The sequence below is a fragment of the Vitis vinifera genome, chromosome 15, assembly GCF_030704535.1.
Source record: "Vitis vinifera cultivar Pinot Noir 40024 chromosome 15, ASM3070453v1".
Lineage (NCBI taxonomy): Eukaryota > Viridiplantae > Streptophyta > Magnoliopsida > Vitales > Vitaceae > Vitis > Vitis vinifera.
The window spans coordinates 17,784,263-17,803,904 of NC_081819.1; the positions used below are offsets into that span (position 1 = coordinate 17,784,263).

Sequence of the window (19,642 nt, forward strand, 5' to 3'; positions counted from 1 at the left end):
CAGTAAATATTTCAAAATATATATATATATAATCCTTTAAATATGGATGTTTTATAAATAAATTTATGACTTAAAAATAATAAAAATAATAAGGATAAATATTAGTTAAAATTAGTGAGGGTAAATGTATCACTTTGATAATTTAAAATAAATTTTAAATTAACTTTATTAAACAACCTTAATACTTAAAATAAAAAATAAGTAATTAATTTTAAGTTAATCATTTAAGGTTAATTTAACTTAAAATTAATTTAAATCATTAAAAAATAAATATTAAGTTTTATCAAACATCCCATTTGAAAAAAAAAAATTGATGATTCCTTTCTATTTCTTTTTTATTTTTCATCGGTATCCTTTTCCATGTTAAAATATATTTTTATAAAATTTATTAGCAAAATGAAAAAAAAATATATTAATATCACAATCTATTAACATTGTCATTACTATAGAGAAAATATATTCGTGATTTATTTAGTAACAAATCTAAAGAAAATAAATTTTAAAAAATAATATTATACGATAAAAATAGATTCATATAAGATTTACTAAGTAGCTTCTAACAATCACTAACCATTTAGATAAGAAAAATATCTATTTAAAATAAAATTGATTTGCTTTTCATAATAATTAATTGGATAAGAATGAAAAGAAAAAAGGAAAAAAAACATGAGAGTGATTAGAATGCTTCTGATTAAGGGTCCCCAACGGGCCGGGCCGGGCCCTTGATATATCTAAGGCCTGTGACCCGGTCCGTGGGCCCTCAGTTGGGCGAGCTTGGCGGGCTGGGCTGGCGGGCCGGGGTAAAAATTAAAATAATTTTTAATTTTGAGGAGCTAGCCACCAACTGAGCTGACCCTCTTTTGTGTAACTATTTTGCATTAGTTATATATATATATTAGAAATGTTGTATGATTTTTGAAAAAAAATAAAAGTGAGTTGGCTGTTCAACGGTCACATGACCGTTGGACATGCCACTCATAATTCAATTTTAAATATATGACCGTTGAACGGTCTTGAAATTTAAAAAAAAAAAAAAAAATCCTAATATTTAAATCCCTATAAATATTAAATACCCTCAATTTTTTTCTATTCTCTTAACTCTTAAGCTCTCTCCCATTCCACAATATTTCCGATTATTGCATTTTGTTTCAAATTATTCAATATTATTGGTGGTGAAAAACAAGTATTGGTGGTTCAAAGAGTTCAAATTTGAAGGAATTTCTGTTTCGATTCTCCAATTTAGTAACATACTTCACATTTTCTTTTATTTATTTGTTACATTTTAATTTTACATTTATTATTTTTAGCATAATATTTTATCAATAATTATAATTATGTCAAGTGGTTCTTGTTCTTCATCTAATGCATGTGATAGCAAAAAATTTACTTCAAATATATGGAATTTTTTTGATAGAATAGAAATAAATTTAGAAAATAATAAAAAAGAAATAAAAGAAAAATGTAAAATTTGTAACAAACTTCTTAGTGGTGGCTCAAATGCAGGTACAAGTCATTTAAAAAGGCATCATGAAAATTGTAAAACTAAAAATAATGTAGATATTAGAAATTATATGCAATTAGGTAAATATGAAAGTGGAAATTTAAAAACATTTTCTTATGATGAATCTTATTGTCGTGAAGAAATGATTGGTTATATAATAAGAGCAGAACAACATTTCAATTTCACTAATTCGCCATCACCGCCAAGAGATAATGATTAAAATATTTTACTAAATGTATGTCATATTTTTATTTTTATTTTTATGGTTGAAAAGTACAAATGATTGACAAATAAGTAGGTGCCAACCTAGTTGGGATGTATTTATTTTGTAGTAATGTAAACTTTTCCCACATTTTCAAATGTAATGTATACATTCAATGAATAAAATAGTTAACAATAAATATTTTTATTAATGTAACATTTTCCATTTCTTGAATTTTTTATATATATATATATATTTTTTAAAGTGGCGGGCCTACGGGCCGACCTGTATGGCCGGGCCGGGCCTAATTTGGGGCCCATGGCCTGGCCCATCCAGAAATGGGCTCGGGCCGGGCTGCGGGCTTTTTGGAGACCCTTACTTCTGATAATAACTTAGACCATATGCCCCAAACATCATTAGTTGTCCATACATCGGTAAGGGATGTATGGATTTTCAGGAAAAGAGGTGTCATGCTGGTCCTCATCAAGCCGCTCGGATCCCTAAAGTGAATAGAAAATTGGATCTATATTGGATCTTACTTAAATCGCTCTGTTCATCCTCTTCGGAGGAAGGTACAAAGGGATATAAATATACAAAATCAAGGTACAAAGGGACACAAAGATACAAAGGGATGCCTTTAAAGTACAAAGTAATGAGACTTTTGATAAATTGCTTTTGGAGTACAAGAAAATGCGAATTTGGATAGATTGTTTATGGGGTACTAATAATTTTGTCCTTGGAGCGAAATTGGAGGACAAGAGAGCAAAATGGATAAAGAAAGGTATGGTTTGTGAATGTATTGGAGTGGAATGACTCAAATTAAGAAAAATTAATAAATGTAAGTATCAATCATCTACACTTACTCTAAATATCATGAATGATCTTTTTAATATAGTACCATAGTTATTTTTTTAAATTCCTTCCCATGTTTATCATTTTAATTTTGTATCTTAATAATTTTTTTATATAAATTTATTTACGTGGAAAAACAAATATATTTTAATTACATCTTTATAAAATATTTTTTCTAAATTTATTTATTGATTTTGGATTAAAGAAAAAAACTACCCACTTTTTCAAAGTGTTTATCTTATTAAAATATTAATAGATTTATATGTTTTTATGAAATTAAAAAATTTTAAAAAAATAAAAATCCAATCTACCACCTCACTTCAAGCTTATCAGAAATAACAAGTTTTGGATTTGTACAGAAAAAAAAAAAAAACAAAAAAAAAATAGAATCCAAGAAAAATCTGTCCTATTTTCTACCACAACCAATTAAAAAGAGGATTTTTATTTTTTTTTAATCTAATAACTTCCACATTTTAATCTATAAAAGCCTCTAACACTCTTCTAAGTTCAGATTACAGGAGACAATCACAGACAAACCCAATACTAAACAACCCCATAACAATTTGTGTCTACTATCACTGACTTTCTGCAACTACTCTTCCAGAACGATGTCGTCTGTCTTGGCCTTGGATTTCCGATAGATTTGCTCCATGTGCTTAGCCCTGGCACATCCTGTGTGGGTCAGTTTCTTCATGTCTGGAACTGTGTAGTTTCGAGCAACATAAGCCCCCCAAAGGGACCCCAGTACGAAGATGAAACCACCTTTGATTATGCCCATTTTGATTTTGAGAATGGTATGGGAGTTGGGTCTTGAGAGACTTCAGTTTGGAGCCTCTTAATAAGGGCCAGTGCTAACATTCATGGATCTATCTTGTTGCCCAAGATTTCTTTCTTGGGGGTCAGGTAAGGTTAGTAACAACCCCTCCTCCACGGGTCAACCACGTCTTCCTCAAGTAATTCAATGAAATTTAATTGTTTTATTAGACACAATCAATTATCTGTCCCAATCTGGACTAGTATATTCTATGCTTAGAATATTATATTGGGCACAGGGGGATGATTTGGTTGGACCACCTCAAACTTCCCATGACAAAAAAGAAAAAAAATGAAGGCAGGAAAAACTGTCAGAAAGGCAATGGGCAAGGAGAAGAAAGTGAAATGAAATAACATTCTCTGTTTCATTACTTCTCCTTCTTTTTGTCGGAGTTGGGTTTGGATGTCCGAATGGCTTACGCAACCTGACTTGACAAATAAAACTGGGAAGTTTTTAAGAGTTTTAAAACTGCCCAAAAACTATTATATAATATATAAATAAAAAAATAAAACTTTTTTTTTTCACTCCCCCTGATAAGATCTCATGGGGTTTCATTTTGTTCGAAGTTGGGTTTAGGTGTCCAAATAGGTAGACCCAACCTGACCCAATAAATAAAAGTGAGGACAGTTGGTTGACATAAATGAAATAATCCTCATGTTTGTGAATTTAATATTTTTTATGTTTTTGTTTAAAAAGCAACCCATTTTTTATATAAATGTCTTTAATTATTTTAAATATTTACATGTAGGTTTTAAATCATAAGAAAAAAATAATGATATTTTAGTCAAAATATGACAAAAAAAAATGAAGAATTAGATTTCTCAAGTTAGTTTTTAATGTCCTTTTTAATCAAATAACCCATAAAAAAAATAAAAATATTCTTTTCTCTTCCTAAGAAGACATCCCTATTTCTGATTTTCTATGTTTTTGGTCTCTCTCTAAAAACCATATTTCTAGAAAAATAAAAAATAAAGTCTTCTCTTTATTTATTTGTTTATTTTTTACTATTTTCTCCGTCACAACCATGGTTAAGACACTTGTATTGTAGATGTAGAGTGATTCTCATATTCGTAATTTGACGACATAAAATAGGAAAATTAGTCATTTATTTATTTTTTACTATTTTCCCATCACAACCATGGTTAAGACACTTGTATTGTAGATGTAAAGTGATTCTCATATTCGTAATTTCACAATATAAAATAGAAAAATTAGTCCGAATGGAAATTTTTGGGCATATCATAAGATAACCACAAATCCTTAATTTCCGCCACATTTCTTCCATGAAAAAATGAAATGAAACTCTCTTTTACTGCATTCGAATTTTGTACGACAACCAATTAAAAAGAGGAACTAGCATTTTCCCCTTTGTTTTTTCGACTTGTGTGTGGTCAAATACAACAATGATCTATAACACCAGTGTGATGAAAAAGCTGGGATTCAATAAAGGTTAGTTCTTGGTTCCTACCTTAGCTACATCCTCCACCCAAACTATGGTCCCCTAGAGAAGTGGAAATCATCAAGAAGAAACAAAGCAATTCCCTGGGGCCTCAGTGCTCTTGGATTTTTCTTCTGCCATGGAATCTTTTGAGATATTGCAGAAAAATTTAGAGCTGCTATCATCCACTACATTTTTACGTGGGCCATTGGAATCAATTTTCTTCCATTGATGCCAATCACACATTGTTAAAAATCCAGCTTCAACACCATCCATGGCCTAATACTAGCCACTGCTCTCACATGGATGTTACTTTCAATCTCATATACATACAAACTAAGCTGTTTGAGCACATATTTTTCTCTATATAAACCCTTTCAGTACTGCTCATGGTTTGCTGCATGAAAAGAGAAATGGCTTCCTGGGGTTCTAAGGTAGCAGCTCTTCTCATTCTCCTGAACATCTTCTTCTTCTCTTGTGTCTCATGTAATGGGGTTCCATGCCCCCCCAGTACGCCTCCAGCTCCCACTGTCCCAAAGTCTCCTCCGAAGAAACCAGCTCCCACTGTCCCAACGCCTCCTCCGAAGAAATCAGCTAAGTGCCCAAAAGATACCCTTAAGTTTGGGGCGTGTGCCAACTGGCTAGGATTGGTGGGGGAGGTTGTTGGGACTCCACCTAGCAGCAAATGTTGTGCACTGGTGGCGGGTCTGGCTGATCTTGAAGCTGCATTGTGCTTTTGCACTGCAATTAAGGCCAATGTGTTGGGGGCTATCAAGGTTGAAGTGCCTGTGGCCCTGACTTTGCTTGTGAATGCATGTGGGAAGAAGGTTCCTGAAGGCTTTGTATGTGCATAGTTTCACTGTCATGGGGTGTACAAGTCCTTGGGATTGCGGTTTTATGTACTAAATGATCTTTATTAAATAAAGCAAAGTTTGTTTCATATAAAGCTAATTAGTGAATAATAGAACAAGGCATAAATACATCTAACCTCCATTAATTTGAAAATTCATCATACCTCGCTTATTTTAGTTTGAAAATTCATTAGATATTCCCGTTATTTTGAGTGAGAGAGGTAAATCAATAGAAATGAAATATACTTAACCAAATTAAACCTCTTGTTTTGCTGATATAGAGGAACTCTCCTCGGTGGCATTGTTCAATTCATGTAATGATATTTTTCAAATCACGACTTTAAAACATGTTTATATGATTAAAATGAGTCTTTGGAAATATAGCATCAAGAACTTTTTTCTCAATCCGATGTAAGATATCAAAACTAATGTTTCTACAATCTTCAACAAAACAACATGCCCTACTTCACCCTAATGATTGATTCATTCTTCTTTAGCTTCTTGATTAGAATGATTAAAAAATCCTTATATTGTGTCGGTCATTCTGTGATTTAGCACCACTGCGGAGAAACCATACATCCCTTTCTCTGCTGTATCATTAATCCTCTTAGTTATAGTGATTAATGATGGTTTTGACGGAACATGCCTTCTAGGAAGCGGTGGCTCTGCTATCTGCTTACCACTGAGATAAACTCAAGTTGCAAAACCATGAAAGCCACAAAAATATACAGCTAGGCAATAAATCCATTAATTGTTCTTTTGATGCTGGCAAAGACTGTGATGTGAGGCACAATTGTGTGGAAAAGATCATTCTTCTCTTGCAAGGCTATCCACATCGATGCCCTCAGCACAAAGGGCACCCTATTGCAATACCAGACGTATCCATAAAGTCAGACATGCAAACAAACAAAAATGTAATTTCTCATTTACTTCGAACGATAAGAAAACTTGGGTGAAGATGTATCTGCAGCTAGGATCATTATACACTGAACCTTTTTCTATGTTAATCTATATTTGACAATAGGAATGTTTTTATTTTAGTCTTCGCATCTGCCTAAAAATCACACACTCTCATTTTGGACAGCCAAACTCAATTTCCAACAAAATGGTTGTTGTGGTTAGGAAATATCTAAGTTCGTGACATTAAGCTGGCTTTGAACTTGTGCAATGATCTCAGCTGAGTCCCGGAGTCGCTGAGCTTCCTCATCGGTTAGATGAACGTTAGCCACACCAAGAACCCCGCTCCTTCCAAGCTGCACAGGCAGGCTCAAGAACACCTCATCACCATCAATGCCATAGAAGCCCTTAGCAAGAATGGACACAGGATGGATTCGCCTCTGGTCCCTTAGTATGGTTCTAGCCAGGCTGGCCACCGAGTAACCTATCGCCCATGACGTACACGCCTTCAGACTAATCACTTCATATGCGCTATTGATAACTTCTTTGTGTATATTCTCCAGGGTCTCCTTACTGAAGGTGATCTGTTGATTCTCTAAGAAACCCAGTATTGGAACTCCTCCCACACTTATGCTCGACCACAGCGCCACCGAGCTGTCACCGTGCTCCCCAACAATGAACGCCTGCAAGAAATGGTAAAGTATAGGACTTATTTCCTGATTGGCTGCCAAGAAATCGGTGAGAAAGGAGGAGAAAATTGGAATGCTGACCACAAAAACTAGGTGTTGAATAGTAGCCATAAGACTAACCTTTTTTTCAAAGTCTCACCATCAATTTTTTTCATGTTTATATATATATAATATGAATAATTATGTTATTAAATATTAGAAAAAATAATTAAAACATCTTACCTGAACATCTTGAGCGCTAACATCAAGATGATCTGCTATTAAAAATCGAAACCTCGATGAATCAAGATTAGTCCCCGATCCAATCACCCGATTAGATGGAAAGCCGGACAACTTCCATGCAACATACGTTAGTACGTCCACCGGGTTCGTTACTATAAGTAGTATGGAATCAGGTGAGGAGTGTGCAAGTTGAGGTATGATGCAAGAAAACAATTTCACATTACGTTGAACTAGGTTTAGTCTAGACTCTCCAGAACCTTGTCGCACCCCAGCTGTGACTATGCAGAGATCGGAACCGGCGGTGACCGAGTAATCAACCGACGCAAGAATCTTGGTACGCGGCAAAAATGCGGCGGCGTGCTGGAGATCGAGCATCTCGCCACGTAATTTATCGGGGTTGACGTCGACCAGCGCAAGTTCGTCTATAAGGCCCTGGGTCAGTATGGTTTGGGCAATGGCCATGCCAACATTTCCGACACCGATGACTGAAATCTTGGTGTGGCGTTTGGTGGGGGAGGGTGGCGCCGCCTGTTGGATGGGCTTGAAGAAGGATTGGGCTATGTCTAGGCCCAGTGGGCCGAGGGAGGATGCTGAAGAGCTCTTCTCCATGCTAGTCATGAGGGAAATGGTAATGATAGTTTTTGTATGGTTGGAGATTTGGAGTGGGGGCTTTATAGGGGAAGTCGGGATGACGGTTGGGAGTGGTTAGTTGTAACCAAACAACCCCTTTCTTGGGACTCAATCCACCACGAAGCTTGGGAATTCTAAGTCCTTACTTTGAAAATGGCTTGCACTCCTTTTCTTCATGTCCAGTCTATAGGCGACAAGTTTACATTTTCTGATTAAGGATTAAAAATATTTTTACCATATTACACTCAATTAAACATGATTAGTTCTTAATTTTGTGAAGACCCACATGAATGCACCTAAATTTATTGCTATTCAATTCAATATTTTGATTGTTTTATCAGTTTCTTACTTACTTTCAAGAGGGAAACCATTGGCATGGTTGAGAATCGCACCAGTGCCCCTAGAATTGAAGTGTTGGCTTTGTTGGGGATTGGGAATCATGGAGAATATACAACTACTTTTTCCATTGAAATTAGAAGGCACATGCTTTGACCTAATTCGAAGGGAGCTGTATTCCTTTTCTTTTTCCTCAGACAATTCCACATCTTTTACAGCTTCTAGGCTCTTGACTTTTCCTTTGTGTAGCTTAGAATTCAAGGCAATAAGTGAAGTTGAATTCCCATTTTGGCCTATTCATCTGTTTAATTACCATAATTAGTTTTGCTCTCCTAAAATAGTTTTGAAAAACATGTTTTTGAAAACAAAAATAAAATGCATGCAAAGTTTAATATATTTCCCACTAAAAAACTTGTTTGATGAGATATATAATTTGTAAGATTATAAAATAGCAATGGGACAAATTTGTTCGAGTATTTGTCACATTCTATAAGACGATTTTAGAATAAAGATAGAAGCAAACTCTCAAATCATCCCATAAGGCTAATGGTAGCACAAGCTATGCTCATTAATAAGGTGCATTAACAGTAGGGCAAGCCAAGTTCATTGGCAAGGTGCATATAAGAGAAACTTGTAATAACAATAGTTTTTTTTCACTAGTAGTAGAATATTTCATAAAATCATACCATAAATAATTATAAAATTGTTGTATTTTTTGGATTTTAAGTAGAACTCATTTTTTCAAAAGACGAGTTTAATGTAAAAGTGAATTTGTTTTTTGAAAAGACAAATTCAACATAAATAAGACAAGCTTTTTTTATTTATTTCTATAAGGAAAATCCCCATAACAACTTCCTAAGTGATCTTCTTCCTCTCAATCCAATCAAAATGTGCTTGGTAACACCTCATTAGATCTCAAAGCAAATCACATGGTAACATGTGATTATATTTTTTTTTGGGTATATCCACCAACAAAATCATCTCATCGTCTGGTATTTCAAATTGGTTTTCATTAAAAAATATCGGTCATGATTTGAAAGGCTGAAATTTACTCTCCGAGGTTGTCTAGACACCACCCTTCCAATGCTCCATAAAAGTGAATATATGGTGTTTAAGGCACCATCCTTTGCTCAACACCAGGAGATTATTAAAAATAAAATGATAATTTTAATCTTCATGCATTTTTCTAACTACTGTTACAACTAAAAATGATGATTATTCTGAAATGATTCTAGGAGATGGTATGAATCATGATTTCCTGAGTCTACCTGACGCTTGCAATTCTTTCCTGGTCACCAGCCATACAAGCAAGAATTTGGGACACATACATCAACCTCATTTTTTTCTTTTCATGTCTAATAAATCGAACTCATTCCAGTTAATTTAAAGTACAAAAGGTATTTCTGTTCTGCTGGTACTGGAAACATTCCAGCCATGTATTGTATATGAAGTACCTTGGGTTTGCTAATCCAAATGTAAATCAGGTCCTTTCATTGAGGCTTTGAAAGAATGATCACACGGTGATGCCCGATCCGGATCTCGCTTATGCGACCCAGGTGACGAAGAACCTGCCAAAGCACCATATGCTGTAAAGATTCATCCCTTTACTTCACTGACTAATAAATGACATTTATTTTTTTATGTAAAATGAAGGGGGAAAAAAAGAAGAAGAAGAAAAAGGATAGTATCTGTTTGTTGGAAGAAACATCTCATCACTATGATTGTGTAATGTTGTTATGTAGTAATGAAGTTTATATATATATATATATATAACATAAAAGAGAAATTACATATTTTTTCAAAATAGAAAATATTGGAATATAATATAATGTTTATTTTAAACATTAAAAAATAATATATATTTACAAACTAAATATAAATATAACATAATATATCACATTGGATATACTATCTTAGGATATCATGTATATTAGATTTAATATCCAAGGATATTATATATCATTAGAAATCATATCCTCACATATGTATTTCCTATTCTATCATATCCCGTCAACCAAAAACCTAACCTTAATGCTGGTAAAAGAGCCTATGACAATATGGCTAGAAATTTTACTCCAGGTACTCAATGGAAAGACTATGTTCTAGTTTTACATCAATTCAGGTTATATTATAACTTTCTCCCTTTCCCCAGATCTTGTATCTAGCAAATAAGAACACTCACTGTTAGTATTGCTCTTCCAGTGTTGTCCAGCTTTAGCGCAGGTCCTTTGATGTCAGTTTCAAGAAAAAAATGTTTGCCCTTTACTCCTCCTGTCATTGCAATATCTCTTATTTCCTGCAAAGTTTCATGGTAATACTGAAAATTAGTTGCACAAGTCAACATTGTTTTATATGTTCAGGAAGCTGAAGACTAGTCGAAGCTCCCTATTAACAAGCTGATGTCTTGAAATTGGTGAAACAAGTATAACACCTTGGATCCTAATACACACACATAGATAGATAGATAGATAGATAGATAGAGAGAAAGAGAGAGAGCTTGGATCCTAATGCTAGAAAGATTGTACTTCTTTCAGCACATCTCAGATGCTCAGAGATAAGGATTGTACTGCTGGATCCCAAATCATAGCAATCTTAGCAATAGGCATTCATCCTCCAGTTGAACAAGTACTTAAAAGGGAATTTCAGATGGTGAAGCCAGGACTAGGTTCACTTACCAAGGCCCTTTCCCATACATTTTCCGCCAACTTCATGAAGAAAAATGAAAGTAGTTAGAACAAGTGAAGATTAAGTGCAATCAAATAGGATAAAAAGGCATATGAATGGAGGACCTTCTTTTTTGGGGCTGCAATGAGCTGAGCATTTGCTTCGGCATATGTTGCCATGTCATTTATAGCTGCATTTACCTTCTCTAGTGTAAGCCTTCCCCTCATGTATCTGCAGGCAGGGAGACAGAACTAGAAATTGAATAAAAGACACACATACTCAGGAAAAGGAAGGGAACAATAAAATCCTATGCTGATACAGTCAAAGGTATTTGGATGATTTTGCATTAGGTTGTCTAGAGTCTAAGCTAGTAATTGGTTATTTGTGCCTCAATTAGAATTCTTTTAAAAGTCTATTTTCCTTTCTTTCTTTTTTTGGAACTTCAATTCTAGTAGTTTCCATTCTATAAGAATATTTATTTGAGTTATTTTTAAAAAATTTATAACCTTCTTTGATGAAAATTTCTTACTACAAAAGTTCCTATGACTTTTAAACTTTCTAATTACTCCTATTATTTGGAAATTTTACAAGTTTTAGGGGAGAGAGTGTATCATAGATTAACATACAGATAGAGTTTCCTTTTTATTTTTATGGTTTCTTGGAATTTATAAGGTTTTCTTAGAGCCTACAACAAAGCTAATTGATGTGAAATGAAAATATAATGATAAATGATAATGATGTCTGAATCACTTTGTGATGAGACTCTTATATTTCTTTTCTTCAAGAGAGACTCCTAGAAAGGTTTAGAGTAATTTCAAGGTGCTTCCATGTCTTCTTTTCTCTTCTAAGTCACCTTAGTGAGATTCTAAGGTTCGTCAGTGATTTAGTCCGTCTTTTTGCATGTTCTTTTCCTCTTTATTTTTCCACTTCTACAACCTCAATTTCTCTTTCAATTGCTAAAAGAGTGAGCCCTTGCTCCATCCTCATTTGATTGTAGATAACCATGCTAGGAGGGTTGTCCAAAATCAAAGATTCCAAAACTATACCCACCCTCCCACTATCCCAAACATAAGAAAAGGTTGGAGAAGATATGAATGCAGTAAGAAGCATACAAATAACCCATTGGAGATGCGTAAGGACATTTGCAGTTGGGATTCTTGATCAACCCAAGAAAAGAAATATGTTATCCAGTAAAGAAGAACCATGTACTTACGATGACAGAGAATCCAGCTCATCAATAGTAATAAACCACAGTGGTGGAGGGGCTCGGCCCTTTTTCTCCTGGATGAACAATCAAAAAGAATAAGTGACTAAGATAGTTTTGACATTCCAAAATCAGCTATATGTATTTAAAAAACATTTGCTTCTCTCTATGTTTTTTCCCCCAATTCATGCCATCATTTTCCAGCTTTATGGAGTTTTCCTCATTAAGCTATACAACAATGTTTAACTTCAACATGTATAACACAAGTTTTCTTCCATATTTCCACAGCCTAAGGCAACACTTAAACTAATATACTTCAATCCATCTTGGAGTGGTATTGTTATATCCAACAGCTCACTTCCTTGATGAATGATCTAGATGCAGTCACTTTAATACTTGCATATACCTTTTCCTTCAGTACTTCATCTCTCAATGGCACATTAGTTGATATTTTCCCCCAAGAACTATTTAGATTTTCCTATGCAATGCTTCACTCCTAATTCCTTCCTCCTTTTCATCACTGTAAATACTGAACCTCACTTATGATTTGAAATTTTTTTAGCTTTCAGTGGTTATATGAACTTGTTTGCTTCCATCAAAGCATGGCCAAATGTTTCAATTTACATACACATGCAGATTTGGTATCTCATATGCATATAAACAAGAGTGTCAATCCCTAAATGTCAACCTCCTTAAAAAAAGGTAGAAGAACATGTTCCACCTATTTATTATCCAGTTCATTATTTGTTACCCCTGCTTTTGTTTGGTGTCATCCCTAGTAAGGGATACAACATCATTTCAGTCAGCCCCCGTTATGCAGTAAAATTAGGATATGAGTTAAAACTCAGATCATAATATAGCACATTGGCTTAATGTTAAATCATCCATAATCTGAAGCCTCAGTGGAATTTAAGATACGCCCATTTTGAAAAGGATCTGAAGCATATAAAACTCATCCTATGAGACGTTCAAATTTTAATGTATGCTAGGTTGGAGAGTTGGCCACATTGTGGGACTCTATATCTCAGCCCTGGTGTCATAACAAGGTTTCTTAACTTAATTTCTTATTACAGAACGAAAAGTAACCTTTTATCTACAGAGTTCTCAGAGAAGCAACTCCTTGGAAATTACAGCTGTGCCAACTTGAATTTGAGTTGAGGATGTTTCACAATCCCATTCTAAAACAAAAACAAGGAAAAGATGAGGATCATCACCTTGGGCGGCGCTGCAGGCTCCTCCTCGTGTTTTTCAGAACCAAAATTTGTACATTGTTTAGAGGTTTCTGACATCAAACTGGAATTCAAAAGAAAATATCAGATCTGGAAGTCTAAAGAGAGTAGATGAAACTGTATTAAAATTGCAAAATTATTATATATATACCTTTTACTTGACTCTAGATTTGAGGGCGCCACTCTATCAGGAAAATTTGAGGGGACATAAGAATACATACTCTGCAATTTCTTCTGCTGCCGCAAGGAGGCATCAATGAGTTTCTGCAATTCAATCCAAATCAACACCAACATCAAGCTTTGGCAGCAAAAATGATCACAATTTTCTGAAATTTTCTCGAAAAATGAAAGTAAAAATGAACATCTTCAAAAAGTTGTCTTCTCAAGGTCGAATTTTCATTTCTCAAATAACTTCAAAACTAACAACGAGAGTACTAATGTTAGCTACAATTCGTCTTTCTTTTCTTGCATTTTCTGATCAAGCAAACAAGGCCTAATTCCAGAAATAGAACGGAAAACTACTTTGGCTTTGGGAATAGCTTCGATCTCGTCTCGCAAGCGGTCCTTGATAGCCTGCACCTGAAGCTCCATCGCCTTCAATGATGCATCGACCGCCGTCAGATCAGTAATGCTACTGGCGGGATACACTGCCAAACGGAAAAATGGACGGTTCTCATCTGCCGAAAATTGGATATGTATGAAAAGCAAAACACAGTGGAATCTAGGGTTTTCTGTCACTCACTGTTTCGGCCGATGACGAGTTCTTGAAGCTCCGTAATGCGAGTGTTGAATGAAGATATTATAGAATCGAGTGAAGTACCAGCTTCCTTCACATCCATCTCTCTTCTTCTGCTTGATCTGTGATTCTCAGTTCTCACCACCGTGAATCTGTCTCTCAAAATTTCGAATCCAACAGATTGTTTTGGCGGGAAGTTTTGAAAGAACTCAAGTCGGTTGGTTAAAAGACTGGGCCGAACCTAAATATGGCCCTCTTCGTCTTGGGTTGGGCCTGGGCTGGTGTGCCAAGTAGGTCCATTGTAGTAGGTTGGATTTAAGATTTTAGTATGGTATTTTAAAAATAATAATAATAATAGAAAATTAATTAAGTATTTCTATCAAGATTTAATAACATGGATGTATTGGGAAATTATAATTAGGGCAAAAGAGGTCAAGTAATAGTGAAAGTTGTGGAGATTGTGAAAGTAATTAAGACAAATGAAAATAAAAAGGTAAAATAAATATATGAACTTAAAAATAAATTAATTTATTTTTACTTATTACTTAAAGTTGTTATTTTTTACTTTAAGTCATATTATGAAATTATTTTATCAAACATATTTAATTTACTTAATAATCTAAATTAAGTTATTAAATTGGTTTACCAAACACCTACTAAATGATTTAATTGAAAAATTATTAAGAATTCTTAATCACCAACTTCCTGACCCGTTGAGGGAAAAGCTAGATCGAACCTTAATTAACCTTTGCTTTGCCCAAGAGTATTTGAGCGTACCCATATTTTCAACCCTTGTATTAATATTTAATATCAACTTGTAATTATATAAAGTATGCTCTTAGCTTAAAAATTAAGAACAATTTTTTCCAGACTCCAGAGTATGATCACAATAGCATGTAGAAATGAGAAATCAAAATTTTAATAAGAGTGAGATTTAATTTCTATACAAATCAAATTTTTATTTCTATTCCATTTTTAAAAACAATTCAAACATCTCAACAAATTCAAATGAAATTTATTACGAGGAAAAATATGTTAATCTAATGATTTAAAATATGTTTTAAATTAATTTAATCAAACAATCCCAATACATAAAGTAATAAGTTTCAAGTTAACAACTTAAAAATAATTTAACTTAAAATTAACTTAAGTTATTAAGTAAAAAGTATTAAATTTTACTAAATACCTTTTTATTATAAAATCTTAAATAAAGTTAATTACAGAAACAAAATCTAACTAGGCCGCCTAATGGAGATTAGGGGCATGTGGTTTCATGGGGAAATGCCACATTTGTGGAGTGGTGGCCTTCATTAGGGATCCGGATCCAGGATGTTTGTTTTCATGATGGTGCATAACTTTTTTCTTAATCTTATTTATTGGGATTTTAAAATTAAAGTTATGCATGTGTTTGTGTATTTCATGTGCTCCGGGGACACCCTTGGAATGCTTCCATTTTGTGTCTCTGGCTAGGCTTGGGACCTGCTCCTAACCAACTTTTGAGTCGACCGTACATTCATCTCATCAATGTACTTCAATTTTAAAAAATAAAATAAAATAATTGCTTTTATTAAAATACTAATCAAGACCTCGGAAGTGATCATATGGCAACCATTTATATGAATTAATTATAGCACTTTTTTACTCTTTCTATTAAACTACTAATTTAACCCCACAAGTTTGAGGTATTAGAGAATAGTAAATCAATGATATAGAAGCTACTAAGATCAATTGTTTGGATCCACTATTGAGAGGTCAATTTTTTTTATTTTTTTTTATCTTCATAAGAATTTTTATCATTAGTTTGTTCGATTTTATTCAAAAACGTTATAACTTAAAAAAATAACTTATTGTGAAAGTTATAATTTATTTATTTTTTAGTTATAGGAGAAGTTTTTTTATATTTAGAGGGTCTTCGTTCTTTTAATTTTGTTCGAAGTGATTAATTTTCAAATTTTAAGTTGTTTATTTTTTTACTTTTTTAATGACTTATTATAAATTATTGGTCGAATGAAAAAAGTCAAAATATTTGACTTTTTCCAAATAGAAAAAGTAATATACGGTTTTTCTTTTTTCTTTTTAATATTTAATATAAATAAAATATTATAAAAACAAATAAACTAATACTTAATACTATTAAGTCCTAACTTAAAATTAGAATTAAGTAAAAAAAACAAATACCATCTTACTAAAACTTTACTATATGTAAAAAAAAAATGATTTTGGCTTTAATTTTAATTTTTAATTGAAATAAAAAATAAAAAATTATGTCAAATGAAGCCTAAGCCCTGCTACCTTGGCCTTGTGAGCATTTGCCTTAGATTGGCATGTACAGCTCAATAAATGAAGGAAATAAAAGAAAGTTTTCATAAGGTGTGAACACATGACCTAAAAGCTTCTAACATGATACCTGAGTTTTCAAAGCCATATTTTCTGATGATATGAAAGAGTTTGGTTGCAATTAAAATTGTAGGGTTGAATACATTGCACCAAGACTGCCAATTGCCCCGTCAATATCTACCCATCTTGGACCATTCTTTGCTAGGAAGCTTCCCAAGATATGTCACCAGTGTTAGACTCTTCAAAACACTTCTTGTAATGTATACATATCCTTCATTTATTGCATATCATAGAAACCATCAAAACATAGATTGGAATAACCAGATGGTCTCCTCATTCTAACCACTAACGTATAGGATTAAGATTAAGACTAGTGGTGTTTGTTTTTTTAGTTTTTTGTTGAAAGCAATTTGTTTTCAAAATTTAGGTTATTTGTTTTTCTATTTTTTCATGACTTATTATAAATTTTTTACTAAATAAAAAGAGTCAAAATATACAACTTTTTCTAAATAGAAAAAATAATAGATTGATTTTTTTTACTTTTTAATACTTAATATAAATAAAATACTAGAAAAATAAACAACTTAATATTTAACACTATTAAACATTAAGGTTTTATTTGAAATTAAGTAAAAAAATAAATACCATATTTTATAATATTTTATTTTTATTAAGTATTAAAAAGTAAAAAAAACTAATATGTTATTTTTTCTATTTAGAAAAATTTATATATTTTGATTTTTTCTATTTTATAATAAGTCATAAAAATTTAGAAAAACAAACACAACGTAAGACGTACATAAGTGATACGAAGATTAAAAATTGTAAGTATAAAAAATAGAATGGCAATAATACGAGAAGGGTATGAATAGGATAGCTAGTTGCAGAAGATATGATGTATCTTTCTCTCAAAACACACACATAGAGGAGAAGAAGATTAATTGCTTGAGACCAACATACCAAAGACCATGTGCGAGGGAAGCTTCAAACATCAACCGAAAGTGCAGAGACTAACTGATAACTGTCACCTCATTTAAGAAGAACCAACTACCACTCTTCAAACGAACTACATGCCCACCCCCCCTCAATATCTTCTCTTTTATTTCTTTCATTCACAACCTCTGAACGCACTCTGTACTCTGTAGTCTCATCCCCAACAAATGGAGGAGAACAATTCAAGGGATATGAATTCAAGAAACCACGCATGCATCATCACCATACATGCATGCATGCATGTATATATAAATATATATGCCATGGCTATGGTGCAACTAGCTGCATGTAGCAAACCCACATGAAAAAGATGGTATTAACCTCTCATTTTCTGCAGTCCTTCCCTATCAGCAAACATTGATTTACCCATTAATGAGAAGATGACGAAGAAGAAGTTGATTAATAATGGAGAAAGTCGATATATTTCTCACTCAAAAACATTATCTGATGTACAGTAACTAGGACATAAAAAGGCTTGGAAACACATAAAATCCAACAGCCCATATATGTTATGGAGTTATAACTAAGGTGTAAGTTTTGTCGCATGTGGTAGCAGCAGAAAATACTTGGTAACTTGAGCCCTTGGAGCTTGAGGCTCAACTGCAGCTCTTTATACTTGGTTAATTGTTCAGTTGTGAGAAGGAGGGTGAATCTTTGGTGGTGCGTAGTCCAAGTTGAAACCCGGGTGTTTATCGCTGTTTTTCGTGCGAGGCACAGTCCAAGAAAATGATCCCAGAGACCCTTTTTGAACAACATGATCTGAAATTTGTCCTGCGTCCTTGATCTTTTGAGTGGCTTCATGAATTGCACTCTCCTCAATCTTGTTGCCATCCCCCATGGCCGCCTCGAGTTTGTTTGAAAAGGAAGCCTTCTGGTCATCTGCTGTAACTGAAATCTTATCTGGATTGATCACCTTCTCACCACCATTATTCTGCATGCCCAAGTATGGAAGATTATTTATTCAAGTACTGCTCACTAATAAATCCTATATATCAAATAAAATTCAAGAAGTGATGATCAAAATGGAAAAGTTCATACACCAACCTTGTTGGAGAGAAGGAACTTCTTTTCTGCACCAAGAAGCCGAGCGCTACATGCATTATCATTCAAAGAAATGCACAGAAAGAAAAGAAGAAAACAAGATACGATGGACATGTTCATAACCAAAATTAAACTGCAAAGGGAAAAAGGCAATTGTGTGTTGTTTCAGAGAGAACCGGTAGAGGGTATGGTAGTTATAATATAGGTAGTAGTTGCTGTGTTGTTGGCTGTGGCTGTGGTGGGTATTTGTAGGAGAAAGAAACAATACGCATTAAATGCAGATTTCTCAACAGAGTTAAGAGGTTCTCTTGCAGAACATGGCGGTGTTTGGATGAGGAGGAGTAAGAAAGGAAAAGAAGATATGGGTGGCCTCCCTTTTGTCTCTTTCTCTTCACATTTCCATCAGTTGGGACCCAAGACAGAGACTCCCACAAGGGAAAGAGAAGCTTAACACTCAGCCTTCAATGGTAAATATATGGAGTCTAGATGATGATGATCATGAGGAATATACACAATTTCCCATTGAAATAAGTCAATAACCCACCGAGAAAACGCAAGAAAATAAAATAGAATTAATTCTATGAGAAGTAAAACAACAAAGAAAGTCCAGAAAACTAGAGCATGCCTAATACTGATTCGTTTATACCGAGGAAGTAGTCCATTTTTTGTCTGTGTTAGGAGTTTCTGTGTGGGACATGGCTTGTGGTTCCTCGTTTCTTTGCTCTTGCCCAGTTGTCCTGATGCCCCCCTTCTCACCTTGAAAAACTTACTGAGATTATTCTATGAGAAAATACACTAGTTGGAAAAAGCAGGACACCTTTTTAGGAAGATGGAGGACCAAATATCCTTGACAATGGAGTAATATCTGACATGGACAGACTACAAAGATAGACAAGGATGAACAGCTTGATTTTTATATTTGGAAACTAATGGAGCATTAGTGTTTGTGTGAGACATGCTTGTGGAACAGTGGATGGTTGTAGTGTTTGGTTAATAATATGACTTG

The 19,642-nt window shown here is 33.7% G+C and overlaps 4 protein-coding genes across 4 annotated transcripts; 1 reads left to right on the plus strand and 3 right to left on the minus strand.

Moving 5' to 3' along the window:
- Positions 1 to 5,185: 5,185 nt before the first annotated feature.
- LOC100259034 (putative lipid-binding protein At4g00165) lies at positions 5,186 to 5,753 on the plus strand. The gene has a single exon (XM_003633873.4). It carries the CDS (start codon positions 5,197 to 5,199, stop codon positions 5,659 to 5,661), a length of 465 nt encoding a protein of 154 aa, XP_003633921.2. The 5' UTR covers positions 5,186 to 5,196; the 3' UTR covers positions 5,662 to 5,753.
- An 810-nt stretch (positions 5,754 to 6,563) lies between these two features.
- On the minus strand, positions 6,564 to 8,090 carry LOC100248878 (L-lactate dehydrogenase B). The gene is made up of 2 exons (XM_002274126.5): positions 7,467 to 8,090; positions 6,564 to 7,238 (listed from the first exon to the last, which is right to left on the minus strand). Exons 1-2 carry the CDS (start codon positions 8,082 to 8,084, stop codon positions 6,777 to 6,779), a joined length of 1,080 nt encoding a protein of 359 aa, XP_002274162.3. The 5' UTR covers positions 8,085 to 8,090; the 3' UTR covers positions 6,564 to 6,776.
- Positions 8,091 to 9,741: 1,651 nt separating this feature from the next.
- Positions 9,742 to 14,465, minus strand: LOC100253972 (spindle and kinetochore-associated protein 1 homolog). Its single transcript, XM_010663353.2, has 9 exons — positions 14,272 to 14,465; positions 14,052 to 14,176; positions 13,681 to 13,793; positions 13,515 to 13,593; positions 12,310 to 12,377; positions 11,222 to 11,327; positions 11,108 to 11,137; positions 10,615 to 10,728; positions 9,742 to 10,000 (listed from the first exon to the last, which is right to left on the minus strand). The coding sequence occupies exons 1-9, from the start codon at positions 14,366 to 14,368 to the stop codon at positions 9,923 to 9,925; spliced, it is 810 nt and encodes a 269-aa protein (XP_010661655.1). The 5' UTR covers positions 14,369 to 14,465; the 3' UTR covers positions 9,742 to 9,922.
- Positions 14,466 to 17,990: 3,525 nt separating this feature from the next.
- Positions 17,991 to 19,032, minus strand: LOC104881873 (root meristem growth factor 10). The gene is made up of 2 exons (XM_010663352.3): positions 18,640 to 19,032; positions 17,991 to 18,526 (listed from the first exon to the last, which is right to left on the minus strand). Exons 1-2 carry the CDS (start codon positions 18,754 to 18,756, stop codon positions 18,224 to 18,226), a joined length of 420 nt encoding a protein of 139 aa, XP_010661654.1. The 5' UTR covers positions 18,757 to 19,032; the 3' UTR covers positions 17,991 to 18,223.
- Between the last annotated feature and the right edge of the window lie 610 nt (positions 19,033 to 19,642).